The sequence below is a fragment of the Ranitomeya imitator genome, chromosome 4, assembly GCF_032444005.1.
Source record: "Ranitomeya imitator isolate aRanImi1 chromosome 4, aRanImi1.pri, whole genome shotgun sequence".
Taxonomy (NCBI): Eukaryota; Metazoa; Chordata; class Amphibia; order Anura; family Dendrobatidae; genus Ranitomeya; species Ranitomeya imitator.
This window is the reverse complement of record NC_091285.1, coordinates 397,707,777-397,729,189: the sequence shown is the minus strand read 5'-3', so window position 1 is coordinate 397,729,189 and position 21,413 is coordinate 397,707,777. Positions and strand designations below refer to the sequence as shown.

Below are 21,413 nucleotides of genomic sequence, written 5' to 3'. Positions count from 1 at the left end.
TCCGTAATAGGTAATTAGTTATGCCACACATTTCTCAAAATGACATACACTGTAGAATATATCTGCAATTCACTACGCTTGTAACACATATTTCATCGCCCCAACTCCTGACTGCTATACATATAGGACAAATTTACGCCTAAAATAGCACAAATAGTTAATATTGGTGTATTTTCATACACTTATCAAAACTTTGGGTTTCTACATAATTTTCTATTTATATGGCCTAATTAGCAATACTATTCAGTTACATTCTGAGATATATATATATATTAATGTACACTCTGCACGCCATCATGCCTGAACAAAACAGAAATGTAGATTTTTTGCGAATTTATTAAAAAGAAAACTGAAATATCACACGGTCATAAGTATTCAGACCCTTTGCACAGTATTGAGTGCAATATTACACTCAGTCATTCCGCCTGTTACTGTATACATTGGTTATGCAACACATTTCTCAAAATGACATACACTGTAGAATATATCTGCAATTCACTACGCTTGTAACACATATTTCATCGCCCCAACTCCTGACTGCTATACATATAGCACAAATTTACGCCTAAAATAGCACAAATAGTTAATATTGGTGTATTTTCATACACTTATCAAAACTTTGGGTTTCTACATAATTTTCTATTTATATGGCCTAAAAAACAGTAATACATGTGCAGAAGTAACTTAAAATGTGTTCCCAGAATCAAATTACCAATATCAAACATGGTGTGTTATAAATGCATGAATAAAACTGATAGAAATGCACAAAGAGTGCAGAAGTGTTATTTCTATAAAGATATATTGCCCGGTTTCTTATGTATGTCCAGTTATTTTCAACAAAACAAGGATAGAGTCAAATTATAGACAGCACAGGCAACGTGCATAAAGATAATAACATAAATAAGTCCTAAATGTCTATTTCATGTTAAAATTTGAGCTGTTGTTTTATTGTGAGAAATAAATCTTTTTATATTTTTACAATATCGTGTCTTTGGTTTTTTTATTCGTATAAAACATACCGCTTCTTACTTGCTTGTGTTGTAACATTGGGTCATATTATATATATATATATATATATATCAATTGCCAAATACCGACTCTGATAAAAATCATACCGACTCTGATAAAAATCATGAGATCGCTGAAATTGTCAGCCATATAAACCAGAGATATAAAAAGAATGCTGAATTTTTACTAAGCAGGCTGCTGCAGAATAAAAATGTCACAGCATGGAATAATAATGCTGAATTTATTTTCAAAGGATCCGTAATACCAGGGTCTAACTTACTGGATTTGGTACGTAGTACAACGCAGAGCCATGCTCTGAACAGTAGAAATTTACCCCCGGGTTGGGATTCATTTATGCAGGCTATGGCCGAACTAAATATGCCGTCTACAGTTGTGGGTAACACCGCTACTAGGAAACTTTTAGATGAATTAAAAATTACCAACAGTGAGACACGCTCTGTATCTACACCGCTGAAGTTAGCGGCGGTTCCCCGTACAATTCAATCTTTACATTCCCCGTCATTAGGTACCACACGTGGAACTCTGCTACCTAAAAAAAGGTCTCTACCGATGCTGCAAACCATGTGGCTCACGATGTAAAGAATGTACTGGCTAAAATGCTGTACTCGCCTTGTAACTCTATATTAATTATTTTGTAAGAAGTGTAATGATGAATGTTCATTGTACTATTTTAATGTTTTTACTTTTTATATTCTGTATGAATTTTTATAGTAATGAAATGTCTTTGAGATGCTGTTTTATTGTGAGAAATAAATCTTTTTAAATTTTTTACAATATCGTGTCTTTGGTTTTACTTGTGTTGTAACATTGGGTCATATTATAACTTGTGTTGTGACATTGTTGCATATCGCTTCTGTGTATATAAGGCAGCCACAAGGGGAAAATCTGCTACAATGTGATTCTTCAGGACACAAAAAAGAGAAAGCAAATATCAATTCAGGTACAATACAAGTACAAATGTGTTATAAAACAAAGTTCTGCTTCACAAAGATCACCAAACAGCATGAGTTTGTACAAAAATATCTGACCCTCAGATAACACAGCTGTTTTCTGAGAAAGCTAATACAAAAAACAAATAACCTCAGATGCCATCTTCAGGACACAATAACTTTTCTGTTTGTGGAAATAAACATTTATGGGGTACGCAAATACAACAATTGCTTGACCTAGGTGCTATAAACCTCTGACCCACAGTTAACCTAATTTAGGTAATGTTCACCATTTAGTTAGTGTTTGAGAATACTTTTCACATAACAGGATGTAGGATTGCATACAGAAACATCAGCCCTATTCACTATATGGATACACTGTGAATAAAATATAAAAAGAAATACTGGTATAATATGAGAATACTTTTCACATAACAGGATGTAGGATTGCATACAGAAACACCAGTCTCGGGCTACGTATAAAATCTAATATAAAACAAATGAGAAAGGTGTTATAAACCACGTGTAAAATAAATACACGACTAGGCTATAATTATAAACATGTGTTATTCCACAAAATACGGGAATAATATCAAAACTACAACAAATTAAACTATATTAAACTATATCAAAAGGGGAAATCAAACAAGGAGGGACAGCTGGATACCAGCCGTCAAACAAGGGGAGGGGAGGGGTTACACACTTTGATACACTTTGATAGGGGCGGGGCACCTGTCAGATTGAGTTTGACGAAACCACCCGCTTATACACTACTAAGGTTAAAATATTGCATAAGGCTCAGAATGTGATTCTGTGTGGACAAAGACCTTTCACGTTTGACTCCAGGACTCATTGCAGTGTAGTGAAGTGTGAAATGGCCATTGTCTACACAGAGTCACATTCTGAGCATGCTGCTTCCCATTAACCTTTTCTAATAAAGGAAAATTTTAAAGGGACAGTGAATGCCATTTCACACGTTAAAGGCACAGTACTCCCACATGCGGGGGTGCAGAGTACAAACACCTCAGATTTTTGGTATAGTACTCCCATATATATAGGTGCAGAGTACACACAGAGGCTTAAAGGTACAGTACTCCCACAGCTGAGGGTTCAGAGTACACACAGCAGCTTTTTGGCACAGTACTCCCTCTGAAATACGTGCAGAGTACACAAATAGGCTTTTTTTGCAGAGTGCACAGTCTAATTATGTCCCTCACGCCAGCTGCGTCCTATCTCTACACAAATCAGAGAAGAATAGCGGCAGCACTCGTGATGAGGCATTTATACTATCTGGGTCACTTAGTGCCCCAATCACTGCCATGCCAATTCTTGGCATGGCTGTGATGGCTCAGGAAGTGCCCACAGCCTAAAAGCTTATTGATTGACTGTGCTGCAGCCTTTCAACAATTTTTTTTAGACATCGAACCTGAACAGTAAACCAGACATCCGGTAAAATGTCCATGTTCAGGGTTCGGTACAGGACACTAGGTGTTTGGTATAAACCCCGAACTTTACAGTTCAGGTTCGCTCATCCCTAGTCCCAACCTATTAGTCTTCATGTTTCCTTATATATGGTTTATTCAACATTATATGCCAAGGAAAGGATAAACAAAAAAAAGTCTCTTCTCCTTTCCCAAATGTTGCATATTTTTGTATTTTCTGAGCTAGTATATATGTTATTATATATAGCAAATGAAAAATATTTTCACAACTAGTGAATAAAAATATTTTATAATCTACTTACATTACCTGTACAATTTGTTACTTCTACTGGATGTGACCCGTTGCATTTTCCATGTGAACCAATGTTGTTTGGATGTGACCCTTTACTTTCTATGGAAAAATTAATCACAAAAGAACAATGAAAGTGTATCTTAATTTATTAACATTTCTGATACAGTGTAGCTCACTAAAATCCCTGTTGATCTGTGGGGTCTGGTTTCTCAGACCTATCTCAATCTCTCAAACCAATACAACAGCGCAGATGAAAAGTCTATGCTAATGATTGAGCTGAGCACTTCTGCCCAGTAGTTTTAAGGAATATACCCATCTCCTAGATCCTATCACAATATGTAGTAGGTGTAATAGTAGTAGTAGTAATAATAATAGTAATAATAATAACAATTAGGGTTGAGCGAAACGGATCGGTCATTTTCATAAATCGGCGACTTTTAGGCAAAGTCGGGTTTCATGAAACCCGAACCGATCCTACAGTGGGATCGGCCATGCGGTACACGATCAGAGCGCCAAAGTCGCGTTTCATATGACGCGGTCACCGCCGTTTTTCATCCAATGAAGGAGGACGCAGAGTGTGGGCAGCGTGATGACATAGGTCTTGGTCCCCACCATCTTTGAGAAAGGCATGGCAGTGATTGGCTTGCTGTCTGTGGCGTCCCAGGGGGTATAAAAGGGCGTGCACGCCGACCGCCATCTTACTTCTGCCGATCTGAGCTTGGGGAGAGGTGTTGCTGCAGTTAGTCAGAAGCAGGGACAGAGTTAGGGAGGAAATATAAACCCCAAAACCGCTTGTGCTGGAGCGATTTTCACTGTCCCACACCACCTTTTTGTGCAGGGACAGTGGAGGTCGTATTTTAGTGCAGCAGCTGCAGAGCTGTGTGCACGGTGCTGTGCAAACCAACTACTTTTTTAAAAGCAAAATTCCTGTTGCTCCTTTCTGCACAGTTACCTATCTTGTTTATTTGTCCACATTTTTGTGTTAAGCAGTCCTTTTTATTGCTGCCATACTTGTCCTGAGCTCATTGTAGGGAGCTTGTTTATTTTTTATTTTTTATTTTTTTTAAAATAATAATTCCAGCCATTTTCTGTCACGTTCATAGTGTTGTGTTATACCACTGGGCCAGAGTTGTGGTTCTGTGTCTCCCCCCCCTCCCCCCCAAAAAAAAGTGAGATTAAAATTCACACACAGTGTATATTCTGCTGTACTGCTAGTGTGTCGTATATATCAGGCAGCCACTTTCTGGCACGTTCATAGTTTACTGTTATACCACTGGGCCAGAGTTGTGCTTCTGTGTCTCCCCCCCAAAAAAGGGAGATTAAAATTCGCACACAGTGTATATTCAGCTGTACTGCTAGTGTGTCGTATATATCAGGCAGCCACTTTCTTCCACGTTCATAGTGTTGCGTTATCCCACAGGGCCAGAGTTAGGGTTCAGTGTCTCCCCCCAAAAGTGAGATAGTAATTCTCACACAGTGTATATTCAGCTGTACTGCTAGTGTGTCGTATATCAGGCAGACACTTTCTGGCACGTTCATAGTGTTGTGTTATCCCACAGGGCCAGAGTTAGGGTTCAGTGTCTCCCCCCCAAAAATGGAGATTCAAATTCTCACACAGTGTATATTCAGCTGTACTGCTAGTGCGTCGTATATCACGCAGACACTTTCTTCCACGTTCATAGTGTTGTGTTATCCCACAGGGCCAGAGTTAGGGTTCAGTGTCTCCCCCCCAAAAATGGAGATTCAAATTCTCACACAGTGTATATTCAGCTGTACTACTAGTGCGTCGTATATCAGGCAGACACTTTCTTCCACGTTCATAGTGTTGTGTTATCCCACAGGGCCAGAGTTAGGGTTCAGTGTCTCCCCCCCCAAAAATGGAGATTCAAATTCTCACACAGTGTATATTCAGCTGTACTGCTAGTGCGTCGTATATCAGGCAGACACTTTCTTCCACGTTCATAGTGTTGTGTTATACCACAGGGCCAGAGTTAGGGTTCAGTGTCTCCCCCCCAAAAATGGAGATTCAAATTCTCACACAGTGTATATTCATCTGTACTGCTAGTGCATCGTATATCAGGCAGACACTTTCTTCCATGTTCATATTGTTGTGTTATACCACAGGGCCAGAGTTGGGGTTCTGTGTCTCCCCCCCAAAAGCAAGTCATCTTTCAGGCAAGCTACGTGTCAGCAGGGGAAGGTGGGGCAAAAGAATGTGAAATCCATGATTGATTAATTTAAATGAAAGTTAGATCATCAACATTTTTGGTAGCCAGACGTGTCCTTTTTTCGGTCAGTATTGAACCAGCAGCACTGAACACTCTTTCTGAAAGCACACTGACAGCAGGGCAATCGAGGTTCTGTAATCCATATTCTGGCAATTCAGGCCAGGTGTCTAGTTTAGATGCCCAGTAATCAAAGGGGAATGACCTGAGAGGGAGAACATCGATAAGGGCGGAAAAGTAGTTTGTAACCATACTGCACAAATGCTGTCTCCTGTCACTTTGAATCGATGCAGCTGTCCCTGTCGTGTCAGCGGTCATTGCGAAATCATTCCACAACCTTGTCGTAAAACCCCTCTGTCCAACGCCACTTCGGATTTCTGCACCTCTAGCACCTCTGCCATGTTGCCCCCTGCAGCTCGTGTGAGAACCATCACCGGCGCTTTGTGCTGGGAATGCCTGAACCAAACGGTCTACAAGAGTTGCTTGTTTGGCAGCCAATATTTGACCTAGGTTCTCATGTCGCATGATATTTTGCAGTTTTCCTTTATATCTTGTATGCAGGAGGCAGGCCAACCGGTTGTCGTCATCGGTCATCATTAAAAAAATGCGGGGGTCCCTTTTTAGGATACGCAAGGCATACTCAGCCATGTGGGCCAATGTTCCAGGTGTTAATTAACTGTTTCTGCTGGGTTGAGGCCCACTTTCTTGCAAATCAACATCACAAGTGTCCCGCAATAAATCTGTACCAGACCTTGCAATGCCACCAGTTTCTATTGCCACCTGAGAATCATCCTCCTCCCATACATATTCATCCCCATCATCCTCCTCCTCATCCTCTTCGTCCGCCAATTTGTCCTGTACAGTTCCCTGAGCAGACAATGGCTGACTGTCATCAAAGCTTCCCTCCTCCTCGGCTGCAGATGCCTGCTCCTTAATGTGCGTCAAACTTTGCATCAGCAGACGCATAAGTGGGATGTTAATGCTTATGATGGCGTCGACCACTGCACACCAGACAACTCCATGTCTGCCATCCAAGTGCCTGCCTGTGTATCCTCCCACAAATTTATAACAGCACGCCTCTGTTCGCACAGCCTCTGAATCATGTGCAGTGTGGAGTTCCACCTTGTTGCAACGTCGATTATTAGGCGGTGCTGGGGAAGATTCAGCGATCGCTGATGCTTCAGCATACGGCTGGAGTGTATGGGCACCCGGCGGATGTGCGAGCAAAGTCTTCGCACCTTCAGGAGTAGGGCTGGTAACTTTGAATAATTTTTGAGGAAGCCCTGCACCACCAGGTTAAAGGTGTGAGCCAGTCATGGTATGTGTTTCAGTTCTGAAAGGGCTATGGCAGCCATAAAATTCCTTCCATTATCACTGAATACCTTGCCTGCCTCAAGATGTTCACTGCCCAGCCATGACTAAGTTTGTTGCTGCAAGTACTCCACCAGTACTTCCGCAGTGTGTCTGTTGTCGCCCAAACACTTCATTTGCAACACAGCCTGCTGACGCTTACCACTAGCTGTTCGATAATGGGTCACCCCGTGTGCAACACTGGCAGCTGCGGATGGAGTGGTAGGGCGACTGCGCTCTGTGCACGAGCTTTCGCTTCTGGAGGAGGAGGAGGAGGAGTTGCGAACGCCATATGCCAACTTTTTCCTGAGACTGTGGGATAGGCTGAACTGTCGCACTATGGCTGCCCCCTGTGGACCCTGCATCCTACACATTAACCCAGTGCGCCGTGATGGACATGTAACGTCCCCGGCCATGCCTACTGGTCCATGCATCTGTTGTGAGGTGCACCTTTCCACTGACTGATTGCCTCAAGGCATGGACAATGCGGTCTTTGACATGCTGGTGGAGGGCTGGGATGGCTTTTCTCGCAAAGAAATGTCGACTGGGTAGGTCATAGCTTGGTACTGCGTGGGCCATCAGGTCTTTGAAAGCTTCGCTTTCAACCAAACGGTAGGGCATCATCTGTAATGAGATTAGTATAGCAATGTGGGTATTCAAATCCTGTGTACATGGATGAGAGGATGAGTACTTTCTTTTCCTAACGAGAGTCTCTTGTAGGGTGAGCTGGACTGGAGAGCTGCATATGGTGGAACTAGCGGTGGTGGTGGTGGTGGACATGGTGGATTGAAAAAGAGTTTGTTATGGTATTCTTGTTGTTGCCCAACATAGAGTCTTTCCTACCAATAACCTTGTGATTCCCTGACTGCTTTGGCCTTACGACGATACCTCCACATTTGCTGCTGGTGGTGTCCTAACCGGTGGGCTTACAGTGAGGGAAGCAATGTAGCATTGCTGACTACCTTCACTCCGAGCAGGTGAACCAACAGTACGGGACGTTTCGTAGTTAGTCCAGACTTCCAAGTGCATGGTGGTTAAATGTCTAAGCATGCACGTTGTATTTAAATTTTGAAGATTCTTCTCTCTGCTAAAGGTCTTGGAGCATTTCTTACAGATAACTTTTGACTGATCATTCTGATCTTGGTGAAAAATTGCTACGCTACACTCTTCCTACTATCGAAAACCTTTTCAGGCATTGTGCGCTGTGCTACTTTCACCGAATGACCACGCTCTCCTAACACTGTTTTTGTTTTTCGCAAACATTTTTGGCCTGATACGGGCCTGCCAGATGACAGCTGTTGCAATGTAGATGGCTGATGCGGATCATCCTCCTCCGCTTCTGAGCTAGTGGCAGCGGCACCCTCTTACCCCAATGGCTGCCAATCTGGGTCAACAACTGGGTCATCTATCACCTCCTCCTCAATGTCATGTGCACCTTCCTCAGTGTCACCGTGTAAGGTGCTATAGCGTTCAGTACAGGGCACCATAGTCTCATCAGGGTCACATTCTGGCTCTATAAACTGCGAGGGCAATGTAGTGATCACAGTCAATGGAACAGCATCACAATCTAGCTGTGGCTGTGCATCAGTGCACTCCATGTCCTATTCTTCTTGTAATTGGCATTGTACAATTTCCCTTTCGAACCCAGGCACGGTATGTGTAAAGAGCTTCATGGAGTAACCTGTAGTGTCGCCTGCTGCATCCTTCACTTTTGGTTTGGGAGAAGGACACAAGGATACGTCTTTTTCCTGACCGGGAGCATCCACTGACGACTGGCTGCTCTTACATTTAGAACTTTGGGAAGAGGAGGCGAAAGAGCTAGAGGGTGAGTCAGCAAGAAAAGACAACACTTTTTCCTGCTTCTCCGGCTTTAAAAGCTGTTTTCCTACTCCCAGGTAAGGGAGCCTTCGAGGCCTTGGGTAGCCAGACGATGACGCAGGCTGAACACCTCCAGCCTTAGGTGCTACTGTGCTTTTGCCACTACCACGAGATGTAACACCACCAGCACCATCAGTACCAGCTGGCAACCCCCGCCCACGGCCTCTTCCACCAGACTTCCTCATTTTTGGGGGGGAGACACTGAACCACAACTCATATTACACCATCGTAATATGAGGGGCCCTGTGCCAGCACTGCCGCCCACGAGAGAGTGTTCCCCTCCCCCCAGATTAAACTGTGCTCTACCACTTGCAATACTACCTCTCCTAGCTCCACCACTGTGTAGTCTGTGCGGGTAAAACCTGAAATGGCACTGCCAATATGAATTATTTGAAATGATAGATGATAGTTAAAATATACAGGGGCCCTGGACTCCATTTAATACTTTGCGCCTACTGCCACTGTCTTTATTATTTGGGCGTAATAACGGTGTCTGCCGCTGCATCTTTTTTTTCCTTCACTGAACAAAGCTGAACTTCAACTGTTGTCCCGTTTCAAATATTAAACTGCATTTGCCCTACTTGTTGGGTTGGGGCCTACTAATGGTGTCTGCCGCTCCTTGGTGTTCTCCTGGTTTATTTTTCTTGCGCTTCAATCTTCAGGCTTTCGTTTAAATATTTTTTATATTAAACTGCATTTGGCCTAGCTCTTGGTTTGGGCCTAGTAACATTGTCTGCTGCTGCCTCTTGTTTTCCTCTACTACACAAAGCTGAGCTTCAATCTTCAGGCTTTCGGCCTATATTTAGAATATGAAACTGCATTTGGCCTACTTGTTTGGTTGGGCCTACTAACGGTGTCTGCCGCTGATTGTTGTTCTCCTCCACTGAACAAACCAATGCCGCCTGTTTACTCCTGTTACCAATTTTTAACAGCTTTTAGCCTACTTTTTTTTATTTTGGGCCTATATCTGTGTTTCCTTCCCATTCCTGCCCATTGCCCAGCCACTGCTAGATGAGTCTGCTGGTACATTGACACAGACCACTACATTCCCCTTGCACTCTACACAGCCTGAATCTGACCCTGCTGAAACTCAGGTTCCCCTTCCCACATACTATACCACCTTACATGAGGACAAAGAGGAAGGTGCAGATGAAAGTGCAGGTTCCTTCAACAGGTGGGGGGGCATACTCATTGGCGACGTCACTGGCACAGGGCCCCTCATAGTACGCAAAAGTGTCTCTGCCGGTGGGAGGCGCCCCCGCCGTCAATCACAACGCCATACTTTGAGGGGCCCTGTGCCAGTGGCAATGCGAACGAGTGTGCCCCCCCTGCTTGCTCAGGATCACAGCACTTGCAAAGTTGAAATACTTACCTCTCCCTGCTCCACCGCCGTGACGTATTCCACATTTCCTGGGCCCAAGAAAAAATTGAGCCAGCCCTCCCCCCCCCCCACAACTTTAACCAAATGACCCCCAATTTTCAATACCTAACTATTATTATAAGGTTAATTAAGATTGACAAGCTTAAGTAACAAGAATTGATGTTTTTGACATTAAAATGGGCTCTGTAGGTGTTTTTCTGTCCTCCACTCACTGCCGACTTTTATTCCCCATTGACTTGCATTGGGTTTCGTGTTTCAGTCGGCCCCCCGACTTTTCGCAATGATTTGCGATTTCACCCGACCCGACTTTTGACAAAGTCGGGTTTCGCTAAACTTGACTCGATCCTGAAAAAGTAAAAGTCGCTCAACCCTAATAACAATAATAAATACCTCCAATTAGAAATGTATATAGTTCTTTTGATAAACTGTGGCTTAACCCATGAGCAGGGTGTTGCAGTAGCTTTGATATAGATTGTTATGAACCCTAACAACTAATTAACTGTTACTATATGAGTGAAAGAGAAATATATACAGTATATATAACTTTGACCCTCTTGTCCTCAATGCTCTTGTGTACAAGATTGATTATTGCTATTTTACCGGCCAGTCAATAATCAGTATACCAGAAACTACTTAATCTTAATAGCACTAAAAATAACTAAAAATAATAGATGAACATTCATAGTAAGTTAATCAAAATAATACTACAGGGTGCCAGAGCGAGCAAGCAACATCAGACACAGAAGCATTTTTTGTTATTATTCATATTCAATAATTGTTATATTTTATTTGATCTATCAGAGTAAAGCAATAATTATTCGCTGAACAACCTTTAAATGATATATTTATTACTGGATACTCACTGTTGATACATTCATCATATAACTTGATCCAGTCAACGCTTCCACTGGAATCCTGACATCTCACCACTCCATGGGTTCTGTTGTCATCAAGATGATCACACTTCAATCTGTAATGCAATTCTTGTCCTATTGGAAATTTTGATTGAGACAAGTCTAGTTGTGCATTTATTACAGATGGTATTGGACCACAGTAATCTGTAGAAGAGATAAGGGTTTTACTTGTTTTGGAATATAATTTACAATTTAATACTGTACATTTGGCATAGTATGATCTAATCTTAGTCTGCACAAATATCGTTAGATATGACCTCAGGTTAGCATCCTCAATAATCAGAACCTCCCACTCCCGTCTCCAAGACTTTACACGTGCTGCGCCGATTCTTTGGAATGCACTACCTAGGATAATACGATTAATCCCCAATCCCCACAGTTTTAAGCGTGCCCTAAAAACTCATTTGTTCAGACTGGCCTACCGCCTCAATGCATTAACCTAACGATCCCTGTGTGGCCTATATTAAAAAAAAAAAAAAAAAAAAATTAATTAACTGGTTCATGCAGCTTTACATGAACACCCAAGCCTTACACTATGGCTGGTCCGAATAACTATAGCAATTGTTACCATCCACCTCTCGTGTCTCCCCTTTTCCTCATAGTTTGTAAGCTTACGAGCAGGGCCCTCACTCCTCTTGGTATCTGTTTTGAACTGTATTTCTGTTATGCTGTAATGTCTATTGTATGTACAAGTCCCCTCTATAATTTGTAAAGCGCTGCGGAATATGTTGGCGCTATATAAATAAAAATTATTATTATTATTATTATTATTATAAATATTCCAATTCTAGTTGGTTTAGCACAAATGTAATACCTTTTACAATGTCACAGAGCTGGTGTAAACTGAAGAAAACAGCCGCAATCAAGTTTTGAATTTTTAGATGCATAGCAAGAACAAAAGTTTATTCAGGTCACCACAATGTTTAGGCAAAAAGTGGAGAGGGTCTGAGTAGTGGGTATAAAGTAGGTAACGTTTCGACCCCATGATGGGTCTTTGTCAAACCTCACTAAAAAAGCAAGTATATACATAATTAGAAGCAGGATAGGGTTACAGGAGACAGAGATAGATAAACAACAGGCAGGTGAAGAGATGCATGAAACTCTACATTATGTGGTTGTGGCCTATGTACATAATATATACAGATATATACAAACATTATACAAGAATACAGGAATAATAAACAAGCCCAAATCAATTGGATTGTAGGAGCGTCATGGAGAGCGGACTATATAAAGCATTACGAGGGGGCGAACAGGAAGGCTGGCAAAGGACCTAAAATTACATAGAAATGCAACACCATAGGTTTGGGGAGTGTACACACAACTGACCTTATAAGAAGATAAAGGTAAACACACGGAGCTGGAGTAGAAGGAATATCGAGTGTTTCCCAGCATGGACTGTGAAGGAAGGGATAGAACTAAGTGAGAGACTATCACAACTGCATAATAGGGAGGGAAAGGGGACATACCTATAGTAGATAGGCGAAGAGATCCGGTATGACACAGAAGGGGATGTCCCTTAAGATGCTGTGGGTGGCTAGGGTGGGAGAGGAAAGGATTAGGTTTGACAAAGACCCATCACGGGGTCGAAACGTTACCTACTTTATACCCACTACGCAGACCCTCTCCACTTTTTGCCTAAACATTGTGGTGACCTGAATAAACTTTTGTTCTTGGTATGCATCTAAAAATTCCAAACTTGAGTGCGGCTGTTTTCTTCAATTTATGACTTTCGATTCGATTATCCACGTTCAGCCAGCACCTATCTAACTATATACGGAGTGCACGCCATTTTTTTGTTTATAACAGAGCTGGTGTAAACTGTACAATAAAAACATATATTTCTGACTATATATAATCAATGCATTATATGACGGTATCCTGATCATCAGCTGAACACACATGACCAGCTAACAATCTTTAACCCTTCAACCCACTTCATGGGGGGATGCCTGGACACCAGAGATACCGGTGGGATGATCGGGGGACCGGGGGACCCTATTTCTCTCTTCTCTGATGGAAAATATGACTTTTTTAAACATTTTTTTGTGGTCACTGTTATACCGTTAATAACGGCAATCGCAACCCCGGAGTCGGTAAAAAACGACCCGAATCATGTTCTCTGGGGTCTCAGAGACCCTGGAGAAATTCTGATGCTGGGGGCGCTATACACTTAAACCTCAGCGCCGTTTAACCCCTTCATGACCTAGCCTATTTTGACCTTAAAGACCTTGCCGTTTTTTGCAATTCTGACCAGTGTCCCTTTATGAGGTAATAACTCAGGAACACTTCAGTGGATCCTAGCGGTTCTGAGATTGTTTTTTCGTGACATACTGGGCTTCATGTTAGTGGTAAATTTAGGTCAATAAATTCTGTGTTTATTTGTGATAAAAACGGAAATTTGGCGAAAATTTTGAAAATTTCGCAATTTTCACATTTTGAATTTTTATTCTGTTAAACCAGAGAGTTATGTGACACAAAATAGTTAATAAATAACATTTCCCACACGTCTACTTTACATCAGCACAATTTTGGAAACAAAATTTTTTTTTGCTAGGAAGTTATAAGGGTTAAAATTTGACCAGCGATTTCTCATTTTTACAACGAAATTTACAAAACCATTTTTTTTAGGGACCACCTCACATTTGAGGGGTCTATATGGCTGAAAATACCCAAAAGTGACACCATTCTAAAAACTGCACCCCTCAAGGTGCACAAAACCACATTCAAGAAGTTTATTAACCCTTCAGGTGCTTCACAGCAGCAGAAGCAACATGGAAGGAAAAAATGAACATTTAACTTTTTAGTCACAAAATCGATTTTTCAGCAACAATTTTTTTATTTTCCCAATGGTAAAAGGAGAAACTGAACCACGAAAGTTGTTGTCCAATTTGTCCTGAGTACGCTGATACCTCATATGTGGGGGTAAACCACTGTTTGGGCGCACGGCAGGGCTTTGAAGGGAAGGAGCGCCATTTGACTTTTTGAATGAAAAATTGGCTGCACTCTTTAGCGGACACCATGTCACGTTTGGAGAGCCCCCGTGTGCCTAAAAATTGGAGCTCCCCCACAAGTGACCCCATTTTGGAAACTAGACGCCCCAAGGAACTTATCTAGATGCATCGTGAGCCCTTTAAACCCCCAGGTGCTTCACAAATTGATCCGTAAAAATGAAAAAGTACTTTTTTTTCACAAAATTCTTTTAGCCTCAATTTTTTCATTTTCACATGGACAACAGGATAAAATGGATCCTAAAATTTGTTTGGCAATTTCTCCTGAGTACACCAATACCTCACATGTGGGGGTAAACCACTTTTTGGGCACATGGTAAGGCTCGGAAGGGAAGGAGCGCCATTTGACTTTTTGAATGAAAAATTATCTCCCTCGTTAGCGGACACCATGTCGCGTTTGGAGAGACCCTGTGTGCTTAAACATTGGAGCTCCCCCACAAGTGACCCCATTTTGGAAACTGGACCCCCCAAGGAACTTATCTAGATGCCTAGTGAGCACTTTAAACCCTCAGGTGCTTCACAAATTGATCCGTAAAAATGAAAAAGTACTTTTTTTTCACAAAAAATTTATTTTCGCCTCAATTTTTTCATTTTCACATGGGCAATAGGATAAAATGGATCCTAAAATTTCTTGAGCAATTTCTCCCGAGTACAGCGATACCTCATATGTGGAGGTAAACCACTGTTTGGTCACACGGCAGGGCTCGGAAGGGAAGGCGCGCCTTTTGACTTTTTGAATGGAAAATTAGCTCCAATTGTTAGCGGACACCATGTCGCATTTGGAGAGCCCCTGTGTGCCTATGCAATGGAGCTCCCCCACAAGTGACCCCATTTTGGAAACTAGACCCCCAAAGGAACTTATCTAGATGCATACTGAGCACTTTAAACCCCCAGGTGCTTCACAGAAGTTTATAATGCAGAGCCATGAAAATAAAAAATAATTTTTCTTTTCTCAAAAATGATTTTTTTGCCTGGAATTTCCTATTTTGCCAATGGTAATAGGAGAAATTGGACCACAAATGTTGTTGTCCAGTTTGTCCTGAGTACGCAGATACCCCATATGTGGGGGTGAACCACTGTTTGGGCGCACGGCAGGGCTCAGAAGGGAAGGCACGCCATTTGGCTTTTTAAATGGAAAATTAGCTCCAATCATTAGCGGACACCATGTCGCGTTTGGAGAGCCCCTGTGTGCCTAAACATTGGAGATCCCCCACAAATGACCCCATTTTGGAAACTAGACCCCCAAAGGAACTAATCTAGATGTGTGGTGAGCACTTTGAACCCTCAAGTGCTTCACAGAAGTTTATAACGCAGAGCCATGAAAATAAAAAAAAAAATTCTTTTCTCAAAAATGATATTTTAGCCCGCAATTTTTTATTTTCCCAAGGGTAACAGGAAAAATTTGACCCCAAAAGTTGTTGTCCAGTTTCTCTTGAGTACGCTGATAACCCATATGTGGGGGTAAACCACTGTTTAGGCACATGCTGGGGCTCGGAAGTGAAGTAGTGACGTTTTGAAATGCAGACTTTGATGGAATGCTCTGCGGGCGTCACGTTGCGTTTGCAGAGCCCCTGATGTGGCTAAACAGTAGAAACCCCCCACAAGTGACCCCATTTTGGAAACTAGACCCCGAAAGGAACTTATCTAGATGTGAGATGAGCACTTTGAACCCCCAAGTGCTTCACAGAAGTTCATAACGCAGAGCAGTGAAAATAATAAATACGTTTTCTTTCCTCAAAAATCATTTTTTAGCCTAGAATTTTTTAATTTTCCCAAGGGTAACAGGAGAAATTTGACCCCAATATTTGTTGTCCAGTTTCTCCTGAGTACGGTGATACCCCATATGTGGGGGTAAACTACTATTTGGGCATTTGCCGGGGCTCGGAATTGAAGTAGTGACATTTTGAAATACAGACTTTGATGGAATGCTCTACGGGCATCACGTTGCGTTTGCAGAGCCCCTGATGTGACTAAACAGTAGAAACCCCCCAAAAGTGACCCCATTTCGGAAACTAGGCCCCCCAAGGAACTTATCTAGATATGTGGTGAGCACTTTCAACCCCCAAGTGCTTCACAGAAGTTTATAATGCAGAGCCATGAAAATAAAAAATAATTTTTCTTTTCTCAAAAATGATTTTTTAGCCTGGAATTTCCTATTTTGCCAATGATAATAGGAGAAATTGGACCACAAATGTTGTTGTCCAGTTTGTCCTGAGTACGCAGATACCCCATATGTGGGGGTAAACCACTGTTTGGGCGCACGGCAGGGTTCAGAAGGGAAGGCACGCCATTTGGCTTTTTAAATGGAAAATTAGCTCCAATCATTAGCGGACACCATGTCGCGTTTGGAGAGCCCCTGTGTGCCTAAACATTGGAGATCCCCCACAAATGACCCCATTTTGGAAACTAGACCCCCAAAGGAACTAATCTAGATGTGTGGTGAGCACTTTGAACCCTCAAGTGCTTCACAGAAGTTTATAACGCAGAGCCATGAAAAAAAAAAAAAAAAATTCTTTTCTCAAAAATGATTTTTTAGCCCGCAATTTTTTATTTTCCCAAGGGTAACAGGAAAAATTTGACCCCAAAAGTTGTTGTCCAGTTTCTCTTGAGTACGCTGATAACCCATATGTGGGGGTAAACCACTGTTTAGGCACATGCTGGGGCTCGGAAGTGAAGTAGTGACGTTTTGAAATGCAGACTTTGATGGAATGCTCTGCGGGCGTCACGTTGCGTTTGCAGAGCCCCTGATGTGGCTAAACAGTAGAAACCCCCCACAAGTGACCCCATTTTGGAAACTAGACCCCGAAAGGAACTTATCTAGATGTGAGATGAGCACTTTGAACCCCCAAGTGCTTCACAGAAGTTCATAACGCAGAGCAGTGAAAATAATAAATACGTTTTCTTTCCTCAAAAATCATTTTTTAGCCTAGAATTTTTTAATTTTCCCAAGGGTAACAGGAGAAATTTGACCCCAATATTTGTTGTCCAGTTTCTCCTGAGTACGGTGATACCCCATATGTGGGGGTAAACTACTATTTGGGCACTTGCTGGGGCTCGGAAGTGAAGTAGTGACGTTTTAAAATACAGACTTTGATGGAATGCTCTACGGGCGTCACGTTGCGTTTGCAGAGCCCCTGATGTGACTAAACAGTAGAAACCCCCGACAAGTGACCCCATTTCGGAAACTAGACCCCCCAAGGAACTTATCTAGATATGTGGTGAGCACTTTCAACCCCCAAGTGCTTCACAGAAGTTTATAACGCAGAGCCGTGAAAATAATAAATACGTTTTCTTTCCTCAAAAATAATATTTTAGCCCAGAATTTTTTATTTTCCCAAGGGTTACAGGAGAAATTGGACCACAAAAGTTGTTGTCCAGTTTCTCCTGAGTAAGCTGATACCCCAGGTGTGGGGGTAAACCACTGTTTGGGCACACGTGGGGGCTCAGAAGGGAAGTAGTGACTTTTGAAATGCAGACTTTGATGGAATGGTCTGCGGGCGTCACGTTGCGTTTGCAGAGCCCCTGATGTGCCTAAACAGTAGAAACCCCCCACAAGTGACCCCATTTTGGAAACTAGACCCCCAAAGGAACTTATCTAGATATGTGGTGAGCACTTCAACCCCCAAGTGCTTCACAGAAGTTTATAACGCAGAGCCGTGAAAATAATAAATACGTTTTCTTTCCTCAAAAATAATTTTTTAGCCCAGAATTTTTTATTTTCCCAAGGGTTACAGGAGAAATTGGACCCCAAAGTTGTTGTCCAGTTTCTCCTGAGTACGCTGATACCCCATGTGTGGGGGTAAACCACTGTTTGGGCACACGTCAGGGCTCAGAAGGGAAGTAGTGACTTTTGAAATGCAGACTTTGATGGAATGCTCTGTGGGCGTCACGTTGCGTTTGCAGAGCCCCTGATGTGGCTAAACAGTAGAAACCCCCCACAAGTGACCCCATTTTGGAAACTAGACCCCCCCAAGGAACTTATCTAGATATGTGGTGAGCACTTTGAACCCCCAAGTGCTTCACAGACGTTTACAACGCAGAGCCGTGAAAATAAAAAATCATTTTTCTTTCCTCAAAAATGATGTTTTAGCAAGCAATTTTTTATTTTCTCAAGGGTAACAGGAGAAATTGGACCCCAGTAATTGTTGCGCAGTTTGTCCTGAGTATGCTGGTACCCCATATGTGGGGGTAAACCACTGTTTGGGCACACGTCGGGGCTCGGAAGTGAGGGAGCACCATTTGACTTTTTGAATACAAGATTGGCTGGAATCAATGGTGGCGCCATGTTGCGTTTGGAGACCCCCTGATGTGCCTAAACAGTGGAAACCCCTCAATTCTACCTCCAACACTAACCCCCCCACACCCCTAACCCTAATCCCAACTGTAGCCGTAACCCTAATCACAACCCTAACCCCAACACACCCCTAATCACAACCCTAACCCCAACACACCCCTAACCCTAACCACAACCCTAATTCCAACCCAACCCTAACCCTAAGGCTATGTGCCAACGTTGCGGATTCGTATGAGATTTTTCAGCACCATTTTTGAAAAATCTGCAGGTAAAAGGCACTGCGTTTTACCTGCGGATTTACCGCGGATTGCCAGTGTTTTTTGTGCGGATTTCACCTGCGGATTCCTATTGAGGAACAGGTGTAAAACGCTGCGGAATCCGCACAAAGAATTGACATGCTGCGGAAAATACAACGCAGCGTTCCCGCGTGGTATTTTCCGCACCATGGGCACAGCGGATTTGGTTTTCCATATGTTTACATGGTACTGTAAAGCTGATAGAACACTGCTGCGGATCCGCAGCCAAATCCGCACCGTGTGCACATAGCCTAATTCTAAAGGTATGTGCACACGCTGCGGAAAACGCTGCGGATCCGCAGCAGTTTTCCATGAGTTTACAGTTCAACGTAAACCTATGGGAAACAAAAATCGCTGTACACATGCTGCGGAAAAACTGCACGGAAACGCAGCGGTTTACATTCCGCAGCATGTCACTTCTTTCTGCGGATTCCGCAGCGGTTTTACAACTGCTCCAATAGAAAATCGCAGTTGTAAAACCGCAGTGAAATGCGCAGAAAAACCGCGGTAAATCCACAGCGGTTTAGCACTGCGGATTTATCAAATCCTCTGGGGAAAAATCCGCAGAGGAACAGAATACGTGTGTACATACCGAAACCCTAACCCTAACCCTACCCCTAACCCTACCCCTAACCCTACCCCTAACCCTACCCTAACCCTACCCCTACCCCTACCCCTAACCCTACCCCTAACCCTACCCCTAACCCTAACCCTACCCCTAACCCTAACCCTAACCCTAGTTCTAACTCCAACCTTAGTGGAAAAAAAAAATTCTTTATTTTTTTTTTATTGTCCCTACCTATGGGGGTGACAAAGGGGGGGGGGGGTCATTTACTATTTTTTTTTATTTTGATCACTGAGATATAACCTATCTCAGTGATCAAAATTCACTCTGGAACGAATCTGCGCCCGCCATTTTGGAAGATGGCGCCGCCCAGGAAAGAAGACTGCCGGACCCCGGGAGGCTAGGTAAGTATAAGGGGGGGAGATCAGGGCACGGGGGGGGGGGGCGTCGGAGCACGGGGGGGTGGATCAGAGCATGGGGGGGTGGATCGGAACACGGGGGGGTGGATTGGAGCACGGAGTGGGGGATCGCTGTGCGGGGGGGTGGATCGAAGCACGGGGGGGGATCGCTGTGCGGGGGGGATCGCTGTGCGGCGGGGTGGGGTCGGAGTGCGGGGGGGTTTGATTGGAGCACGGGGGGTGTGATTGGAGCACGGGGGAGTGGAGCACAGGACGGAGGGGAGCGGAGCACAGATCGGGGGGCTGGGGGGGGGCGATCGGTGGGGTGGGGTGGGTGCACATAAGTGTTTCCAGCCATGGCCGATGATATTGCAGCATCGGCCATGGCTGGATTGTAATATTTCACCAGTTCTTTAGGTGAAATATTACAAATCGCTCTGATTGGCAGTTTCACTGTCAACAGCCAATCAGAGCGATCGTAGCCACGGGGGTGAAGCCACCCCCCCTGGGCTAAACTACCACTCCCCCTGTCCCTGCAGATCGGGTGAAATGGGAGTTAACCCTTTCACCCGATCTGCAGGGACGCAATCTTTCCATGACGCATATGCTGCGTCATGGGTCGGAATGGCACCGACTTTCATGACGCAGCGTATGCGTCAAAGGTCGGGAAGGGGTTAAAAGCAGAGCTGTGGTTTAAGTACCCTTAACTGCTGCTGTAGGCAGATGGACGGTGGTTAAAGTGTTGCTTCAGCATTTCAACTGATTTGAGATCTAGACGTATTTGACTTTAGAATACTTTGGTATACAGAGGAGTTCATTTTGACTCTGACTGAAAGGTGCCAAGGTTGTGCGCTAAAACATCACCCCTCCACCATCAAGCTTGACAGTATGATGTGTTTGTACTGACATGCTGTGTTTAGGTTTTGTCAACTGTCAGACAAGGAATTATGGTCAAACATCTTCACTTTGGTCTCGTCTTTCAAGAGGACATTGTTCCGAAAATTCAGATGCAACTTTGCAAACTACAGCCATGCTGCCATTGTCTTTTTAGAAAAACAGTCAGTCTTAAGTAAAGGTACTGTCACACTAGACGATATCGCTAGCGATCCGTGACGTTGCAGCGTCCTCGCTAGCGATATCGTCCAGTGTGACAGGCAGCAGCGATCAGGCCCCTGCTGGGAGATCGCTGGTCGGGGAAGAAAGTCCAGAACTTTATTTCATCGCTGGACTCCCCGTAGACATCGCTGAATCGGCGTGTGTGACACCGATTCAGCGATGTCTTTGCTGGTAACCAGGGTAAACATCGGGTAACTAAGCGCAGGGCCGCGCTTAGTAACCCGATGTTTACCCTGGTTACCATCCTAAAAGTAAAAAAACAAACACTACATACTTACCTACAGCCGTCTGTC

The 21,413-nt window shown here is 43.4% G+C and overlaps 1 protein-coding gene across 1 annotated transcript in view; it reads right to left on the bottom strand.

Moving 5' to 3' along the window:
* LOC138674524 (uncharacterized) overlaps window positions 1-21,413 on the bottom strand; it is a 172,413-nt gene that overhangs the window by 77,133 nt on the left and 73,867 nt on the right. The window contains exons 4-5 of the mRNA XM_069762349.1: window positions 11,390-11,584; window positions 3,708-3,791 (exon numbers count right to left, since the gene is read on the bottom strand). Of these exons, the coding sequence (XP_069618450.1) occupies window positions 3,708-3,791; window positions 11,390-11,584 (279 nt within the window). The remainder of the gene's footprint in view (window positions 1-3,707; window positions 3,792-11,389; window positions 11,585-21,413) is intronic.